Source organism: Trichosurus vulpecula, chromosome 3, assembly GCF_011100635.1.
Source record: "Trichosurus vulpecula isolate mTriVul1 chromosome 3, mTriVul1.pri, whole genome shotgun sequence".
NCBI lineage: Eukaryota > Metazoa > Chordata > Mammalia > Diprotodontia > Phalangeridae > Trichosurus > Trichosurus vulpecula.
Genome location: NC_050575.1, coordinates 322,571,169 through 322,591,993, shown reverse-complemented (window position 1 = coordinate 322,591,993; position 20,825 = coordinate 322,571,169). Strand labels below are relative to the sequence as shown.

Here is a 20,825-nt window from a genome sequence, read left to right as displayed (position 1 = left end):
TGAAATTCACAGTCACTTCCTGATAGTTGTGATCATGAAGGAGTGTTTGGTAGACCACTTCTACAGTTTCTTTAAAACCATCCAAATGGGGAGGGTGACCTGGGGCATTATCCAAAATAAGTTGAATCTTGAAAAGAATGCCCTTGTCATTCTGGCAGGAAATAATGAACTGGTAGATCACTTCAGTCACTGCCTAAGTTAATGCAGACTACTCATTAGAAGGACAAATACTGAAACTGAAGCTTAAATACCTTGGCCACATAATGAGAAGACAGGGCTCATTGGAAAAGACCTTGATGTTGGGAAAGATTAAAGGCAAGAGGTGAAGGAGACAACAGAGGATGAGATAGATAGTGAGCGTCACAGAAGCAACAAACATGAGCTTGGACAAACTCCCAAGAGATAGTGGAGGGTAGAAGGGCCTGGTGTGTTTTGTGGTCCATGGGCTGGATATGACTGTACGAATGAACAACCAAACTGTTGGCTTGCTGATTCCTTTCAAGGCTCTGGGATTTTCTGAGTGATGCACCAGAACAGGTTTTAATTTGCAAGTCCTAGATGCATTCCCTCCAAGCAGACAACTATTTTTCTAAGGTTTATGCCCTGGCAGAGTTGTTTTTTTTTTTCCTCCCCTGAGATGTTAGGTTTGAGATGGCATTCTTTGATTTAATAGGCCAGTTTCGTCTACATCTGGCAGCTAGGGACCTTCATCTGTTATTTTTTGCAGGAACTCTGGGAACTTCTTTGCTTCTGCACAGTAACTGCCTCTTCTGATACTTGCACATTATGAAATCCTACACGATTTTAAAATCAGAACTGGAATGTGGATTTCTTTTAGAATTCTTTAGGTAAAGTTGAATTTGCATAATGTGACTTTAGGTAAAATGAGAACTGCCTATATTTGGAAATGAAGATGGTATGAAAACAAGGTATCAATAAAAATTTAAATTTGTGAACCTCTAACCCCCAATAGGTAGGAAATATTTTGTCAGCTTAGTATGAAGAAAGCATTGGACAATGGGTGATCAGAAGACATGGATTTTTTGAGTGGGACTTTGGGAAGTCTTTTCCTCCTTTTTAGAAGGTTAGTTCTTTTGGTTATAAATTGAGGGGGTTGGGCTCTTTCAGTTCTAATATTATATGTATGGTGAAGAGTGGTGGTTTCTTTGGAAATGGGACTTTTATTTTCTCCTCCTCTAGTATCTTAACCCAGTCTTAACAGAGGAAAAGTTTCAGATCACTTAAAAGCAACAAGCCAACAGAAACATGGAGAAGTTCTTTGCTGTTCTAGAGAAATGGTATCTAAGTAGCAAAATCTGGTAACTGCTGCCTGAAACTGCAAGATAAAAGAGAGAATATTACCTCACTTCCAGTTATTTTGTTTTTGCTAAAGAAGTTTCTCCAAGGGCTGTATTTTGAAGTTTCAGAAGGAATCATTCAGGAGGGCTATCCCAGAGGCTATAACCTACTACAGATTATTTTGTTACCTCAGATGGGGCCAATCTCACAGACCCACACCTTTCTCTCCCTCTTTAGCATAAAAGACAGAACTTATGCAGTTTTGCCTCAAACTGTGTTCTTATGTGGCAGCAGTGGCAATTTGCCACAGAGCTGTTAAAAAGTGTCAGTGTCCCTTGCCAAACAAACCTCTTTGGCTACTTGGTATCTGATTTTGTATCAGACACACTAACTCTTCAGTAGTTGGGGTCTGTTTTAGTGGCAGCCGGAGCCAGGTTTGATGTACCTGTGGGGTTTGAAGAAAATGTTAAGTTTGGGAAGATGTTTCTGATTGTTGAGATTTTTGTAATTACAGGTAACATTCTTCTCCTCTCTGTATGCTGAGAACAAATCAGATCTACTTGCATTATCTATAGCATCAGTGCTTTGAGCTCTGTTACTCTGCTCATTAGCATGCAGCTGAAGCAGCCTGAGAAGCTGGAGAGTCGGGGGAGTGGTCGCTCAAGTTCCTTTGTCCGTGTGGCAGCTGTGTGTCTTTCACGGACATTTGAAAGCCTTGCATTGACTAGTCAGCAGACCAGCTTTCTCCTCCCCCCCCCCGCCCCCAGAGTGAAAGGCAATCTTCAGGTACTCTTGTAGTAGGAATCAGCAGAGTGGAAAAGTGGACTAAATATAGATAGATAGGCAGTAAATACTCTGTACCCCTGCATTCCTGAAACACGCATCCTATCTCCACACCTCAGACCCAGTGGGGTCCAGGCTGGCTACTGTGACCCTAGGATAATAATAATAATGCATATTTCTGTAATTCTTTAGGGTTTACAAAATATCTTCCTTACAACTCTTCAATGTATTAAGTACAAAACACACTATCCCCATTTTAAAGATAAGAGAACTGAGGTTGAGATTTGCTTCATGCCTCACAGGTACCTAGAAAGCTGGAATTTGAACCCAGGTCTTCTGATGTCCACAAATCTCCACTACACATTGCCTTCCAGAGTGGGGAAACACTTTTGGGTGAGCAGAACTTCAGAAAGCAGCTCTAGGTAGAAGAGGAGGTATGACTACTGATGTTTAAAAAAAAAAAAAGACAAGACCTGAACTTGAAAAAAACAAAAAACAGATGAGCTATAACAAGCCTCACCCTCTCCCTCTCCCCAAAGAATCAAGAGGGATTTTTTTTTCCTGTTTTTCTGATTTTTTTAAAGATTTTTTGGATTTTCTTCCAGGTGACAGTTCTCAGGATGTTCACTGATATCAAAATAGACCCATTAGAGGGTAGAGTGAAAATTCCATGCCTCCTCCCTAACCTACTCTTAATGTAGTTACTTTATTTCTTTAATTCCTCTTTTTAGCATTTCTGCCTTAATGCTCTTTTAGCTTTAAGTGTTCTATAAGAGTCTGAGACTTGGTTGTGGTATGACTTCCTGATAAGCAGCGCACAAGAGTTCTTTGATTCCCTTCCATATCCTTCTCAGACAGTCCTTTTGTGGATTATTTTTCCCTTCAAAGTTGCCCTTGATGACCCCTTTAACCTGACTTCACATGTGTGAAATGTTGTGGAAAGTTGTGTATGTGCTGACTTTGCCTATGTGTGGGGAGCCCCACCTAGGGGAATGCTGAAGACAGCTGCTGATCTTGGTATATTCGGCTGCCCATTCCTGCTCTCCAGCTATGGCTCCTCTGATGTGCCCTCCTCCTGGTGTGACCAGGCATCTCTCATGACTGCCCTCCTTTGTGGGCTTCTGCTGCTTATAGCCCTTCCTCCTTTTCATACTCCCTCCTATTCCCAGATCCAATCTCCATTTTGAAGTTCCTTCTCCTTCATAAATCTCATTCTTCCAAAAGCTTTCAGGCAATCAACAATGCCCTGGCCTTTTTTTTTTTTCTTTTTCCACTCATTCTGCCAAAATTTGTGCTTGCCTAGAGGGCCTCTTCTATAGTGGGGTGGTCTTTTTGTGGTTAAGTTCTCTGCATTTATTGTCTGCCATCGTATAACTGAGCACTGGATTTGAGTCCTGACCTTAATGCTTACCAGCTGTGTGCCCACTGGTAGCCACAGTTGCATTTTCTGTAAAAAGGAGATAGTATTTTGCACTGCCTAGTTCATGGGGTCCTTGGGGGGAATGGTCCTCTGTAAGCCTTAAAGTGGAGAGAGCTCTGGGCCTGGCAGTAGGAAGATCTGAGTTCAAATGTGGCCTCAGACACTTAATAGCTGTGTGACTCTGGGCAAGTTACTTAACGCCTGTTTGCATTTATTTGCTGGAGAAGAAAATGACGTATCACTCTAGGATCTCTGCCCAGAAAAACTCCATGGACAGTATAGGTGAACTATGGTCCATGAGGTCACAAAAAGTAGGACACAATTGAAAATAGCAGCTTTATAAATGTGAGTTTTTATTACTCTCAGTGATGAGGTGAGGCAGGCAGGAGTGCTCGAGGCAGATGGACCAAGCGGGATGCAGGATGTGAGATATGGGATAAGATACAGGATGTGTCCAGCCAGAAAAGTGATCAAAGAAAACTATGCATTGAAGCCCCCCACTGTGGACTTACTTGTGTGCTTTCACAGAGCACCCCCAATTCCAGAACAACTCTTAACCTCTCCTCTCCTATTCCCTTAGCTTATCTGTATGATAAAGGCACCTCCCGACAGCCTGATATCCCAGGCATTTTGGCGCCATGCCTGCTCCTCCCATTCTCTCATCCCCCTTCCCCCTCTTCCATTGTATTTAAATCAGACACTGAACCCCAATAACCACTTTTGCCTCCTGCCGGAAGCAGAGCGCTTAGGAGAGCAGGGCCTATGCTCTGTCTCTCACATGTGTGGAAGCGACCCACTTGGGTGCATCACCTCAATAAATGCCTTTCTTCAACTTGGAAAACTGTTCGAGTGAATTTCTTTCAGGACAATGGAACCCGCATGTCTGTTCCTCACACCCCAACATTCTTGGAGTGCACCCTGAATTCATCATCAAGAATAGCAGAATTAATCTGATTTGGTTTCTGAATCATAGGATCATGGAACTGGAGCCGAGGAAAAACTTAAAGCTAGTCATCTGGTCACACTCCCTCATTTTACAGAAGAGGAAACTGAGGCCCAGAGAGTTGAAGTGCCCAAGGTTACACAGGCAGCAAAAGGCTGAGCTGTGATTCTTCTGTTAAGCTGAATTCTGGTTGTTCTAGTTCTCATGAGCATGTATGAATAGATGTAAGGTCTCTTGCTTCTTTTCAGATAATTGATATATTTGTCAGGGAATTTGTTCTAAATTAAGTCATTTTAAATGCAGTCAGAATGTTCATTGGAATCCTGAATTAAATCTCTTATTTTATTTTATTTTATTTATGGGAGCTATCCCCTAACTCTACATGCATACCAGGTTTGTTTAAATCAGAGTCTTCCCCATGTGCAGTTCCTTCTTTCAGCTCCTTACAGAGGTGGTGATATAATCTGTTAGAGACCAGAGAGCCATGCTGTCTCAGACACCAGATAGCCAGCCAAGCCTGACCAAGTTAGAATTACCGGACGTGTGATGTGTATGTACATATTTTTACTGTGCAGTAAGAGCAGGCAGGGCTGTCTCGTTCCTCATTCTCGGCTGAGGACAGAGCTCCTCTGGGTTGCTGCAGATTTGGATTGTTACAAGAAAGGTAGTAACAAAGTCAAGTTTACTAGGATATCCTGAAAAATCTCTCTGGTTTTTATAGCTGGTTTTAGACTGGAGAGGGGAGGCAGATTTGGTTTTGTAAGGATTCCTGATAGATTGACAATGGGGCTGAATTCATTATTCATGTTGTGAAGTCTAATGTCCTCTCCTGTTACTGTTGTGAGGGTTAACTGTGACCATGTCTGGGAAAATGCCTTGTCAGGTACCTAGCCTGGTGTTTTACTTTAGTAAGCTAAAAACCACTGTAACCTGGTGGTCTGGATACTTGGGTTGTTGTTTCTCTCTGTGACCTTGGCAAGTTGTGTCATCCCTGTGGCACAAAATCTCTGATGGCTCTGACAGCCCTGATCTCACTCTGACCCCCTGGGTTTGAAGCAAATGTATATATCTGAAAGTGGCAATACCACCGTCCTTTAAAACTAGGACAGTCTCTGTTTTAGATTGTCAGACTTGGCCCAAAGAAAAGAGCTTTTACTATACAATAAATGCTGCTCTTGTAGAAGAAAGGGAGCTTAGGAGAAAATGGCAGGATCAGACTAGATAGTCACAGGATCACGGATTTAGAGCTGGGAGGACCTTAGAGGTCATGTAGTCCAGATCGCTCATCTCACATGTGAGGAAAGCCCTAGGAGTTGAGGTGACTTGCTCAAGGTCGCACAGGGCTAGCAAGTCAAGATCTCTAAGGTCCTTCTAGTTAGTGATGAGAAAAATTATATTTGGCTTCAGAATGCAGCCAGAAATGTGCATCAGTATTCACATTTAACCTGTATGCCCAGCCCTGGCTTTTGTCTTTACAACAAGCACCTTTCTAGGGAAGAAGAACATAGGATCATAAATCTAGAGGTGGAAGAGATCTTAGAGGCAATCTAGTCCATCCTTTTATTTTACAAATGAGGAATCTAAAGCCCAGAGAAGTTAGTTTATTGGTCCAAGGTCACACAGTAAGTGGCAGAGTCAGGATTTGAACTCAGGTCCCATGAGTCCCATGTTCAGGTATCTTTCTGCAGTATAATTCTGCCTGCCAGGAGGCAGGAAGGTTACTTCTCTCTGCCCAATGAGAGATTTTGTAGGGGTGAAAGAAGATAGGCTTGTCCTTCTAAAACAGAAATAGGGAATGATCCTGCTTAAAGCCCACAGATTAATTTCAGCTAGTTCGGGGGAGTTCTTAATTTTTTGACTGTATTATGGATCCCTTTGGCAGTCTGGTGAAGCTTATGGACCCCTTCAAAGAATGATGTTTTTAAATACATAAAAAAAAAGGAAGCCAATTTTATTGAAATAGTTTTCAAATCAAGTTTGCAAGCCCCAGGGTAAGAATCCATGCTCTAGTTAGTGAGAGGCATACAAAAAACCTTATCTCTTCATCTGCATAGTTGTGGAACTATAACATAGAATTGTCTTTGCTGTAATATCCTGAAATGCTATGTGATTAGAATGGCTTCATGAAAATGTGTCTACTCTTGTCTCTTATACTTGTCTGCTTTCTCATACCACTTTTGTGATTGTTGCATACTTTTTGTCTGACGTGTTCCCTCTTGCCCTTCTATGTTGCTTATAAATAAAATTAGCCTTGATATAGAAATTGACTTTTGAAATTTCCGATTGCCTAGAAAAATTTTGTCTCTAATCTTCATCCTAAGGGGCAGCCAGGTGACACAGTGGACAGAGTGCTATGTCTGGAATTGGAAAGACTTGAATTCAAATCCAGCCTCAGACACGTCTTTGGCTATATAACCCCAGGCAAGTCATTTACCCTCTTTTTGCCTCAATCTCCTCAGTTGCAGAATGGGGAAAATCTTAGCAGCTCCCTCACAGGATCAAATGAGATATTTGTAAAGTGCTTAGCACAGTGCTTGGCATGTAGTAGGAGCTTAAGAAATGCTTATTCCCTCTCCTCCTTTCCTTTTTCCCATGCCACCCGTATCCCAATATTCCCCTTTTGCCCTTAGTTCTTATTCTCTAGTCTTGAAATATTAATATAGCTAAAACCCACATTTACATTTTGTAGTTTTTGGCTTTGGGGAAACTGGTTCGTTTCAACACAATCAACAGTAAATTAATGAGGAATGATTTTTTTTTCACTATTGGGTCAGTGGCTTCATAGAAAATAAACCTGGTTCCCACCTCTGTGTCAGAGATACTACTTACTGTTCCTGCCCTAGCAGCAAAGAAGTGGCCTTCCTGCCCAGGTGGCTTCTTAGGTGTCCTGGGAAGCATCAGTCTCGGCATGTCCCAACTTGTCCTCTGAAAGTTCTGCCCCTGATAGGAAGCCGGGCAGGAACATGCCAACAGTAACTCAGTAGTCACAACAGAAGGGCAGCAGATGCTTGGCACAGAAGGACCCTACTTCTCTTTCCCAGCTAGAGTGGGGTGAGGGAGTGTGAATAAAGGTGACCTTTGTACTGGAAGATCAAAATCCTGACTCCAATTAGGATAGGTCTTAAGGTTTGTTTAATGTGGGTTCCACTTATGGAGTCCCCACCTGATGCTGGGACCTTTACTAACTATTCTGAATGGAGGTAACAGAATGCTGTTTTCACAAGCTCCATTGGAAGGGTTTGGCACAAGGGGAAGTTATGACTTAAGGCTTCCTCAGAAAGTTGGTGTTTGCAAACGGTGCTTATGGCTTTAGAGTTCTTTTCTTCTTTAGTCAGATTCTGTGATAGGTGGGAGGAAAGGGTACATTGTATTGTAAGAAAAATAACTACTTTTTTCCTGTTCCTTTCCAGTTTCCTGTAGGGAGCTGGCAGCTCATGGGCCCTGAACTAGGGAGAGTCAGAAGTCTCTCCTCAATGGCACTTGGTGAAGAAAAGACTTTGGCAGAGAGTGAGACTGAGGCAGGGGCTGTGCTGGACGGGAATGTGAAGCACCATGGAGCTTGGAACAGCCAAGAACTAGAGACAGATTGCTCGATGTCTCTGGGCAGCGTGCAACACTTTGTAGAGGCCAGTGGAGGAAAATGCGTCCCACGGGGGGAGGAAGAAGAGCTGACCAACAGGAAGGCCATGCCTGACCACATTGCTGCGGCTGGAGTGTGGAAGAAACACCACACAGACAAAGAAGGCAAAACCCAGACCTCAGAGAGAGAGTCCTTCATCACTGGATCTGAACCTGTTTATAGCCATTTGCTTCCTGAAGACGGGACTGGAACAGGAACAGGAGACCTTTTGCTCAAAGTAGGAGCCCAGGTAGGAAGTGTTGTTGCTTATGGTACGCTGGATCTATAGATTACCTTTCTTTCAGATCACTGTGGCTTTCAGTCAGATACTGTTTTATTTGTTCACTCCAACCAGTATACGAGGTGAGATAAGAGCCTGGATACTTATTTTATGGATGGAAAAACAGATGTGATGAGGTCAAGTTATCCTTATCAGAGTGGTTGGCTCCCAGAGGTCAGTAGCAAGGAAAGGTCAAAGTTTAATGTCATCTCTAAGATAGAATCCTGCGTCCTGTACTACCTACCCTGCCCTGGTTGTGGGCATGTGGGACACTATGTCACTCCCTTGATTATTAGATCTCATTCCCCCACACTCAAAAAATGACATTGCACTTCCATATGTACTTTTTATATGCTTATTTGTATAAATGTTGTCCCCTACCACCACCTCAAGGAGAATGTAAACTTCTTCAAGGACAGGAGCTAGCTTGCTCTTGTATCTGTTTTCTCCTGAACTTGAACTACGCCTGGCACTTAGTAAGCACTTAATAAATGTTTATTGATTGATTGTTTTGGCATCCGGGGACCCAGGGCAAAAGTGAGGGTCATCTGTAAAATGGGGATAATAATCATACTTGTACTACCTGATACAAGCGCTGCCTCACAGAGTGAGTGTGAAGCGATTGTAGAATGTGTGAAAGGGATTAATCTATTGAAAGGCTGGAAAGGTAGGTTGGGGCCAGGTTGGAAAGGGCTTTAAAAGTCAAATGAAGGAGTTTCTGTTTCATCCTAGATGAATAGGGAGCCACTGTAGTTTATTGAACAGAAAGGTGATATGGATAGACCTATGCGTCAGGAAAATCACTTCGGCAGTTGTGTGGAGGATGAAAGGGAGTGGGGAAAATCTCTTGGCTCAGAGACCCATTAGGAGGCAGTGGTCTTGATGAGAGTTAAAAGAACTAAGGTCGCGGGTCTTCCAGTGAAAAGAAGGGGGCTGATGCAAAAGATGTAGAGGGAGGTACAAGACAAGATTGGTCCACTGGTTGGCTGTGTGGAGTGAGGGAGAGAAGGGAAAGGAGGGTGACACCAGGGTTACACAACCAGGTGACTAGAGGGGAAAAGATAATGGCATCTGTTTTGGACAGGTTGCATTTGAGATGCCTTTGGGATGTCCATTTTGAAATGTCCAATAGGTGACACAGGACTGGAGCTCAGGGCTGAAGATCTAGATGTTGGAGTCATCTGTATAGAGATGGTAATTAAGCCCAGTGAGATCACTAAGTGACAGAGTATAGAGAAAGAAGAGGCCTGGGATAGAACCTTAGGGTACCTTTTCTGGGTCTGTATTCATCCAGATGTTTATCTTCCTTTTGAAATCAGTTGACACTGTCCTGTTGACACTGACACTGAATCCTGACCTCAAATATCAGAGAGAAGATAAAGGATCCATTCTGGGATCTATCTGTGTTATCCAGGAACTGAACAGTCTGGAGTGCCCTGAGCAAAGTCATATGAAACAATAGATAGATTTCGAGGGTCCAAGAGCATGAGTTTAGCGTTACTTCTACCATTGGACTACTTGAAAATGCTAAGGGAAAATTTTGAGATTCTCCTAATTTTCCCCTTCTTTTTATTTTGTTCTTAAGGGTTTGTTTGCTTTTTGTAAACCTTATGCTTGATGACGTGTATCAATAGTAACTTACCAGTAACTTCATAACCCCTTCCTGTCTTTTCGAGTTACATATTCACATTTATGCATATGCACATTTAGTAATTTAGGGAGCTTTAATTTCAGCCAAGACTTCTTCTTCCATTGACAGACTTTACTACAGTATTCTTGAGCTGATGTAGTTGAAAAATTCATCACCCTGCATGTGATAATGAACTTTCTGAAGTTAGCTAGACTTGTCCTTGGATGACACAAACTTGGTGTCTTTTCTGATTTGCGTGGGACCTACTACATTCCATTGGCAGTTGGCTCCAGGAACCCAAGATCAGTACTCCACAAGGAGGCATTAGGGGAGAACTTAACAAAAAATGGCATCAGCTAAGAGAGGCAGCAAGGCCTAGTAGATAGAGTGCTACTGGGATTCTAAAAACTTTTGAATCCAAATCCTCCCTCTAACACTTAATAGCTGTGTGACCCCAGCAAGTCCCCCTAAACTCCTCTGTGCCTCAAGCACTTCCTTCGATTTAGGTCGAGTTACCATTGGGCTGCAATCTAACCCACCTCACAGATCCTGCCTGTGTCCTTTAAACAAAGCTATTATTAGTGGTACTCCTTATTCTGCTTTTCCTCAATTGGAGCTGTTCAGCATTACCACGATCACAACTTCTTGAAGTAATGAGCTGTTGTTTTATATAAGAGAGCCGAGTTATACACTGGTATTTGAACATGCAGTCAAAACAAAGGGAGAGTGTAGTTCTGCAGGATGCCTTCTCCTAGTCCTGGGATCACTATGAAGAAGATTCATAGATGGAATGAGGTCCTATCTACCTGACATATTTCTCAAAGATTTTCAGAAGGGACATAAATTTGGTACCAGTCATCACTGGCCTATTTGGCTAGCCCCCACCCTAAGTGGGCAGTCTTCAGTATTTTGCTGTTTTATCTGTTGGGAAAGAAATCCTATGAAAGCTGTTTTCTCTATTCCAAGACACCGGTATTGTGCTAGTGCCATTCATCAGATTCTTGGAGTCTTACAGTTTGGGAATCCTTGAATTATCCATTCTAAAGAGTTCTTTTCCAAAGTGAGGCCTTTTGGTTGTCATCCAGGTGCCAAATAAAAGTCCTTGGCCCTGTTTTTATCTTAGTAAATTGCTTCAATACAGTCACCTCTATGGTTATTTTTTTGTCTTTGTCTTCTTCCCTCTCTTCCTTTTTTACTACAGATGGAGGAGAAATTGTGTCTTGACTGTCCAGAGCTACCTCAGAATATTGCTGATCCTCTAGCCAGGACTCTCAGCTCAGGAGAGGTTGCTGATGATGAAGATGACCACTCCAGTTTTGAATCCCCCCGAATCCATGGTCCTAGGCAACAACCTTACAACTCCAATTCTTCTTTCTCATTGAGGTGGAAATCTTTGCTGAACCTAGATTTATCTGCCCTTTCTCTTTCCAGCCACAGCTTTCCCACCTCACCTACCCCAAATGGTTTCCTGAGACAGAGAGAGAAGACAGGATCGCAAAGCCTGTGGCCTCCTAAAAGCTCTTCACTTGAGCCCACAGCCTCATGTTTACCATCTGGTTTATTGAGCTCTGCATTGGGCCCCATGCCTCAAACACATGGGATGCCATGTCTAGCATCCTGCAGTGGTGGAGCTGTAGCTGAGGCAAGCAGGAGGCGGTCCTCCTTTCAGACTGATTACTGGGCCTGTGTGCTGCCTGACTCCCTGCCTCCATCTCCCAATCGTCGCTCCCCTCTCTGGAATCCCAATAAAGAGTATGAAGACTTGCTTGATTATACTTACCCTTTAAAGCCCAAAGCCCAACTTCCAAAGCACGTTGACAGCCATGTGCTGGCTGACACCTTCCTGCATGACTCAGGTGTTGACCTGGACAGCTTTTCCCTCTCACCTGAGAATACCCTGAAGTCTCCCACTACTCTGTCCCATGACTGCCTACGTACAGAACCAGATGTTCAACTCCCTCCAGAATCTAGAAACTGTGACGACAGGTTTTCTACTGTAATGTCCCAGACCCAGGGCAGCTTTGGTTTGGCAGGTTCTGGTCAGTTAACATCTACTCCCAAAGCCGGTAGTAGATGTGCTGTACAGAATGACAAGGAGCAGCCTCTGATGAACTTCCGGGAATCTCTACCTATGGGAAGCTGCCTTGAGGCGCACTTGCCATCACCTGGAGAATGGTCCAGAGGGAGTTCCTTTTCAACACTTACTGGAAAGAATGATGGGAGTGGTGATCTCCAGTGTCTTTCCCATGAGGCTCCAATGGAATCAGGGTGGAAAGCACAAGAGGATATTGAAATTGAAGAAGAGTATCTTGCTCTGCCCCCTCGGCTGACCCAGGTTTCCAGTCTGGCTCCATATCTGTCTACCATTCAGACATCTGATTCTCAGCCTTCTGTAGCTGCTGAAGGGCAAGGTTTACCAGCTGCCTCTGGTGATAAAGAGCCAGCTCCCCTTCTGCACCATACCAAAAGGCAGTCTCCTACCTGGGAAGAATCCAGAGGGAAATGGGGTACTGCAGATAGGGATTGCTGTACCCAGATCCCCCACTTTCAGTTTCAAGAACTTGATAGGGAAGGCAATGCTAACATATTAATCAGTCAAGACCCAGGAGGCCCAGCCAGCCGACTGAAGACAATTTCTTCCTTTAGGAAAATGCTTGCTGGGCTGGCTTATTCTGACTTGAAACCAGAAGGGCAAAATCCAAAGAAAGAGAGGGTCCAAGAAAGAGAATCCCTTCTACAGTGTGTGAAGGTAAGGAAAAGAAAATTTAAAGATATTTACATGATGATCTCTCTTACCACTACCTCCCCTAAACCCCCAGATTAAATTATTGCCTGGGCAAGCTAAGCTTTACTTTGTAGTGTTATCATGTGGTAGCTGGTCTCAACTGTCACTGTAAGAGAGGCCATTGTGATCCAACCCCTTGGTGTTGGTTATAAAACTGGGGTTCTAGATCCAAGGACTTCATCATTTCACTGTGGACTCACATGTTCCAGAAGTCAGACTGGTCTTTCTTGGTAGAGTGGGAGAGAGTATGTGAGCTACCCCACTGAGTTTCAAATATAGAAGCGTGGTTTCATCTGCTGCATTATGCTTTTTTGGAGGGCAGGGGGCATATGAAGGATTTTCTTTCTTCGTTCTTCCTGTGGTCTGTCACTTAATAAAAACAATGTCTCATACTTATAGAGAGCGTTATACTTCACATAAAACTCATCTGCTCAAAGAAGGTAATGCTGGGCAAATAATATCTCCATTTTACAGTGAGAATGCTGAGACACAAGAAAGTTGAAGTAGCTAGCTGTACCAAAGGCTACACCCAGGGACAGAGCTAGGATTCGAATCCAGGTCCCTTGAATTGTAGTGTAATAGAAAAAGCAATGAACTGGGACTCAGGAAACCCAAATTGTAGTCTCAGTTCTGCTGTGGGGAAGTCACTGCACCTCCAGTAAGTGACAGTCTGTGGGAGTAGAGTATTTGTGACTCTGGAGAGTCACTGTAGTGCAGTTCTCAGGACTTTGGTTGCCTCATCTATAGGATGAAGCATTTTTAGAATGAAGCATCTGAAATAGATAATTTCCCACATCTCTTTCAGTTCTGAGATTCTGTGACTTTTTAGTGTTCTGGTCCTTAGGTTTGTGAAGAAAGATACAAGATAAAAAATTTTATTGTTATTTTCAATAATGTTTTAAGGTCAGGGATGTTTGTGGCCATTTGTTCTAGGCTAACCTTTTTCAGCAGAAGTAGCTTTTTAAGTTAACATGCTAAAACAACCATACCAGCTGACATTTATGTAGCCCTGTTATGAACATGGCTGCCCTTTCCCCCAGATTTTTCACAGGCAATATTGCATTTTCTCAGTCTAGGTTAGCATCTCTTTTTCTAGGTATTAACCCAGATAGTAGAGATACTGAACTAAAAGGTTAAATGTTTGATATGATATGTATGATAGAGGCCTTCCTGCAGGGCAGGGCTTTAGAAGTATAGGGAAGTAATCAGGGAGAAATGAGGTCCAAGAGTCATTATTCATACGTTAAGTAGCCTTGGAAGAAACCCTGTGTCTGCGGTAAAAGGATATTTGTCTTTATATTGGTGTCCCTGGAACACAGATAAATAACAGTTATATTTGGCCTCAGTAGATATTTTGCTGTTACCTGGAAGAGCTGATTTGCTGGCTATATAAAGTAGCTGAAGTTACGGACAATTTGATTCCACCAAAGTCTAACCTTGCAAGTCTCAAGTCTTCCCTACAGCTTTATCGGGTAAGTATAAAGCCCCATGTGTTCTCTATACCCATCTGTCCTCTTTGGCGGGGGCGGGGGGGGGGGGGTTGGCTAAATTATTTGGCGTTAACATCACAAACTTTTGTCTTATCTTGTGAACATTAGAATCCCCCTGACCACGCTGCTGGGAGGGGCAGTTTTTTCCTCCTCCTGCCAAAAGCAGAAAGAAGAAAGCCAATAAATCTGCTTAACGTGGGGCTCCTGGTTTTCCGGATTAGTAGCTCACATTGACACAGCACTTTAGGGTTACAAAGCACCTTCCTTACAACAACCTTGTGAAAAAGGCAGGGCAAATATTATTAGTCCCATTTTCCATATGAAGATACTGAGGCTTAAACAAGGCAAAGTGGTACAGTCAGCGAGTAAGCATCAGAGCCAGGTGCTGTGCTGAACCCAGTGCTGCCGTCTTTGTTAATCGTTGTTAGTTGGATTACTTGATTCGTTTCTCTAGTGCATTGTCTTGGGAAATTACTTCCCATCCTGTAAGGGCAGAGTATTTGTTTTCTAGGAAATAAGGCACTTCAGCAAGAATTGTTTCCCTAAGATTCTTTCTGCAAATTGTTAGAGCCTTTGAAGGGTACAATGCCTGACCAGAAGCTCTTCCACGGAGAGAAGCTGTTGTTTTATTTTATCTGGAGGCAGGCTGTCAAGTTGACTAAGCCTGGTTCCTGCTCCGCCCTGTTCATAGGGGTTCCCCCACTTTGTTGGAGTTGAATGAAATGCAATTAGTTGCCTATCATACAAGAGAAAGGCATGGTGGGGAGTACAGGGAGTCTAAGCTAGTCCAGTCCTTCTGGAATGGCTCACTCTTGATGAGGCTTGGGACTTACTCTGGGGCTAAAGGTGTGAGGCCGCTGTGTCATGGAGGGTCAACTTAGAGTAAGATGGGATGTGGCAGAAATAATTAGAAGCTGCCTTCTATCTAGGCCTCCAAAAGCCCACACAGAAAGATTCCCAGATCTGGAATCAGAGGAACTGGGTTCTAATCCTGGCCCTTCCCCCAGCGCAACCTTGGACAAGCTACTTAAATTCTCTTGGGCATTTTTCCTTACCTGATGAAGATGAAGGGGTTAGTCTAGATGACCTCAGAGGTCCTTCTCAGCCCTGAATCTGTGATCTTACTAAGGCCAGAGAGGAGCTAGTGGTTAGAAAAACCTGCAGGGGAAACCCATTGGATAGGCTTTGTCTTACCTTGGTCAGTGGTTAGAGTGCTGGGCCTAGAGTCAGGAGGATTCGAGTTCAGGTCTGTTCTCAGACATCATTTAACCTCGGTTTGCCTCAGTTTCCCCAAGTGTAAAATGGAGGCAGCAGCACCAGAATAGCTCCTCCAGCCCCACAGGGCTTTTGTGAGGATCAAACGAGATAATGTCCCTAGAGCGCTAAGCACAGTGCCTGCTACATAGTGGGTGCCATACATATGCTCATTCCCTTCCCCTTCTCTTACTCTCTTGCCCTAAAGACCAAAATCACCCCGAAACTAGGTGAGGCTGTCCAGGTGGCCTTCACCTGGCGAGGGAGAATGCCGTGATTCTTCTCCCCTCTAGTTTGGTGCCCTTCTATGGGGCCCTCACATATTTTCTCTTCCATTCTCCCAGTGGGGAGACGATCTTCAGTGCATTTTATTACAATTTAGAATAGTCCATGAGGAAGGACATCCTTCTGTGTCTCAAACAGAACTGTCTAAACCCCAGCACACAAAAAGTGTTGCCTTCTACTCTCTGGTATTTGGGTATTTTTTTTTCCAAAACCAAGTTAATTAGAATTAGTTTTGCTTTGAAAAGTTCATGAAAAATATTTGAGACAATTTGTGATGCCCTGGGTTATGGGGAGGGAGGGTTGAAGGGAGAAAGAGTGGGAATTTCTTCTCAAGACATTTAAAAGAGAACAGTGATACAGATGACTATGGGGGATTCAGTATCAGAGGACCTGGGTCCACATCCTGGCTCTGCTGCTTATTACTCAGTCTCTCCTCTCTAGAAATGAAGAGGTTGGACTAGATGAACTTAAAGATGCTTTCTAGCTCTAAATGAGCTGTGCTCTGCCATTGAGATGGTCTCATTCGACCATCAGGCAGGCATTCTCTAGCAGACAACAGTAAAGTTTGTCTCTTTGTATTTTCGTAGTTTCAGAGTCTCTCTGGTGTTAAGCAAAGACATCAGAAGCGCTTAGATGGGGGTTTTATTTATTCTTCATCTTAGTTAATATGGTGGCTTTATATTAGTTTAATTTGGCAGCACTTTTTCTTATACAATTTAATAAATTATGCTCATAAAATGTTCATTTTTCTTTATCCTGATGCCTTTTTCAGCAATTTAAAAAAGACATAGCTGAACACCAATCCCTGACTGAGAATGTCTTACAGAAAGGGGAAATTCTACTCCAGTGCTTATTGGAGAATGCATCAGGTGAGATGTTTGATACTTTGCTTCATATAGACTATAGCCAATGTCCCTCTTCTCTCATGAAAGTAGTATCTAGGACTGATATTTACTCTGCACAGAGATAAGAAACCTATATTGTACAAACTCTAAATCATATGCCATGAGATTCCCATTAACTCCCCTTGTGCTAGCTAAACATCTGTACTACTACTCATCTTTCCCTTGCACTTGCTGGCTATTGCCTAGTCTTTCCACTTAAAAGAATAAAAATGTATCTTTGCTTTGACCCTGGAAATGGGAAATTCCATCTGCTTTTGACAGTATTTGATGGTTTTTTTATTTTTGTGTCCATTGGAAGCTTGGCTTTTAGAGGAGCAAGTATGATTATATAAGGGCAAATAATTCAGTCTAGAGATGTACAGGTACCTCATAGAAGGCAGGAGGATGATGAGTGGGTACATGGTGGCCATGGAAAATATGGGACCAACTGATACCAATTTTATGGGCCAAGTAGAATGTTTACTTTTTAAAGTGAGTCAGGGTCTGTGAAGGAATAAAAAGTGGACCTAGAGGTTTAAAAGTACATTTGACTAATAAAAAAAAGGATTTTTGTACTCAGCATTGCGGTAGGCTCTATAGGAGTATACAGAAGCCTGTAAAGCTTACAGCATAATTGGGGATCTAAATACAATACAGGGGAACCTTCTGTATCCTGAGGCAGCCCATTCTATATATGAATAGCTCTAATTTTTAGAAAGTTCTTTCTAATATCAAGCCTGCATTTTGCCTATAATTTCCACCTATTACTACCAGTTCTGCCCAGTTAGCTGGTGGTAAAGCTGAGAATCAAACCCTTGTCTTTAGACTCCAAGTCTAGTGCTCTTTCCATCTCACATATTGCCTCCCCAATAGATCAGTAAGGCACAGTTACGTAGTCACTCAGCAAGCATTTCTTGGGCACCTACTATATGCCTAGGTACTGTGCTAACTTCTAGGGATACAAAACAGGGCAAAAAGACAGTCCCTGCTCTCAAGGAGCTCACAGTCTAATGGGGAGACTATACAAACAAGTATGTACATGCAAGATGCAGGATAAATTAAAGATAATCAACAGAAAAAAGACCACTGGTGTTAAGGGGGATTAAGAAAGGCTTCTTGTAGAAGGTAGTACTTTAGCTGGGACTTGAAGAAACCCAGAAAAGCCAGGAGGCAAAAATAAGGAGAGAATTCCAAGTAAGAAGGAAAGCCTGTGAAAATATCCATGGCCTGGAGAAAGTGTATCTTGTTTGAGGGACCGCAGGAAGGCCAGTGTCACTGGATTGTAGAGTACATGGGAGTTTGTATGGTATAAGAATACTGCAGGGCAGCTAGGCGGTGCAGTGAATAGAGCACCGGCCCTGGAGTCAGGAGGAACTGAGTTCAAATCTGGCCTCAGACACTTGACACATGTACTAGCTGTGTGACCTTGGGCAAGTCACTTAACCCCAATTGCCCTGCCTTCCCCCCTCAAAAAAAGAAAAAAGCAGAATACTGGAAAGGTAGGAGGGGGCCAGGATAGGAAAGGCTTTCAACATCAAGCAGAGGATTTTGTGGTTGGTCTTGAAGGTGATAGGGAGCCATTGGATTTGATTGAATTCGAAGTGGGGTTTCTGACATGGTTAGACCTGAACTTTGGGAAGATCAGTTTGACAGCTGACTAGAAGATGAATTAGGGCAAGGAGACCAGCCAGCAGGCTGTTGCAATAATGTAGATGTGAGGTGAGGGCTTACACTAGAGATGTGACAGCTTCAGACAAGAGAAGGGGTATGTATGAGAGATGTTAAGTAAAATCAACAGCATTTGGCAACAGACTGGATATAGAGGGGTGTGAGAGAGGGCAAGGAGTCAAAGATTACACCTAGGTTGCCAGCCTGAACGATTGGGTTGATGGGGGAACCCTGGACATTATTACGGAAGTTAGGAAAAATTATTTGTGGAGGGAAAGACTGAGAATTCTGGACATGTTGAGTTTAAGATATTTACAGAACATCCAGTTAGAGATTTCCAGTGGGCAGTTGGGCTTGTGAAACATGAGCGTGTTTGTAGGCAATAGAGAAGCAGCCTGTAGAGAGGAGAAGATGAATGAGAAAGAAAGGATGATTGGGAGAGGGAAACATTCTGGAGATGAAATGGGATCACTTGTGCATGAAGATGACTTTGTTCTAGCAAGAGAAAGGGCCACCTTTTCATGATTGAAAGAAGTAAGGAGGAGGTAGTTGAAGAAGGCATCTGGTTGATTTAAGATGAGGAAGAGTAGAGAAAGGGAACTCTGAGAATGGCCTCAGTTTTATCGGTGAAACATGAGGCAGTGTTCTCAGCTGAGAGGGAAAGCTAGCTATGGGGGGTTTGAAGAGTAATAAGAAACCTTGGAAGGTTGCTATGGTGATTGAGAGAGTACATCAGCTAGGCAGATGTAAAAGGATGGCCTTGCTGCAGTGAGAGTTGAGATTATTTAATATAAATTTGTAGTGGACCCAGTTGACACAGTTTCATGATTTTCTCCAGCTTCATTCAGTTGTACATGAGTAGAAATAAAGACAGCAGAGAGTAAGCCAAGGTTGAAGATTGGCAGGGCAAGATCACTGATGAAATAAGAGGGCAAGGAATTCAAGAAGATGGTATAGAGTTGAATTGGTTCACTAAGGAGTCAAGATGTAAAAGGGAGGTGAGTATGGCCAGTGTAGAGGTAATGGCCTGGGAAAAAACAGAATCATTGAGGGGAGGTTGTAGTGTAGACTAAGATTAGGGATTAAAGTTGCAAGGCAGAGGGAGAGGTAGAATGTCAACAGACTGCAATCAGGTAAGAGAATTTCAGAGTTCATGAACATGGAAGTGGAGCACGCATTTGATGATCAAGGTTTTGACCATCTCTGGCTGCAGTGGGGTAGTGGATTAGTTCATGAGAAATGAGGAACTTTAAGATCATGGTGTTTGAGGGAATGTCATGAATGTTGAAGTCCCTTAGTATGAGGGCAGCAGTTGGGGAGCAGAGAAAGTCTGTGAACAGGTCACTGAACTCATTGAGGAAAGAAGGAGAATGCCCTGGAGGCTGGTAGACAACAGCTACCAGAATTTTGATTTGGTGTCAAAATACTCATTAAGTGCATCTCAAAGAAGGAGAGGTTACTGAGTGATGGTGTTAGGAGGAGAACATGGAAGTGGCAGTGTGTGGTAAGGATTATTCCAACTTGGGTTGAATGAGTGAAAGTGCAACCAGTCCTAGAAAGAGTAGCCAGGGAGTCTGTGTCTCAGCAAGATCCAGAAAGTGGAAGGGGCAGGGAAGAAACAAAAAGATTTAAGATTAAAGGACTCAAGGATCACATATTTAAGTGGTTGTTGAAGTTCAGAAGAGGAAGTACAAGTCTGTAAGGATTGGCCTTGTCAGGGAAGACTTTATGGAAGAGGTGGGATTTGAATTGAAACTTTGTAAGTTGGTAGTTTGGATAGGCAGAAGGTTGGGCATTCCGGGTGAGATTAACATAATGAACGAAGCCATAAATAAAGAGGAAGTGTACCTGGAACAGTGAAAAGTTGAACCTGACTAGATTGGGCATGCATTTGGAAAGGGAGATGGTTAACTAGGTAGGTTAAATCCTGATTATGGAACAGCCACCTAGAGGGAACTTAGATTTGATATAGTAGGAAATGCGGGAATCACAAAAGGTATCTAAACAGAGGGATAACATGAAAAGACTGGTATGTGCCCCAAATTTTTGTGTCAGTATCTAACTCTTTGAATATGAATTCTTCAAATACATATTCTTTCCCCTTCAGCTTTCCATTTACCTGTTCTTCCCTGTCCATCCACCAGAGTGGTTGTGAGTGGGGATAGAGGAAGTTAAGTGAGGTAAATCTCTGCTATTTTTGGTAGCATCCTTAAAGGGTATAGGTAGGAGGGAAGAGCCATAGGAGGGGAAAAAAATAGATGTAGCTGTAGGGAAAATTTTTTAGTTAAGGAGATTATATATTATGTTCAGAAGGAAAGTGGATTTCTTTATTAAAAGTTCTGGGTCACAGTTACAAAAATCTTTATTATTAAGTTCATCTTTCGTATGTTCTGCCAATAAAAGTTGTCTAGATAAGTGTTTACCAATCCAGATTCAACTGTAGGTCAGTAAAAGTGGTCTACCCTGGCTCTCGGTCTGCCCTAGT

At 42.9% G+C, this 20,825-nt stretch overlaps 1 protein-coding gene across 2 annotated transcripts in view; it reads left to right on the top strand.

Moving 5' to 3' along the window:
- The first annotated feature begins 7,861 nt into the window (after positions 1 to 7,861).
- CEP68 (centrosomal protein 68) overlaps positions 7,862 to 20,825 on the top strand; it is a 31,965-nt gene continuing 19,001 nt past the window's right edge. Inside the window, exons 1-4 of one of the 2 annotated variants that reach the window (XM_036751682.1) lie at positions 7,862 to 8,314; positions 11,176 to 12,723; positions 14,109 to 14,231; positions 16,561 to 16,657. In XM_036751682.1, the coding sequence (XP_036607577.1) occupies positions 7,880 to 8,314; positions 11,176 to 12,723; positions 14,109 to 14,231; positions 16,561 to 16,657 (2,203 nt within the window). In that variant the 5' untranslated portion in view covers positions 7,862 to 7,879. Of the gene's footprint in view, positions 8,315 to 11,175; positions 12,724 to 14,105; positions 14,232 to 16,560; positions 16,658 to 20,825 lie in introns of those variants that run through there. The other variant, XM_036751683.1, reaches the window with a different exon arrangement.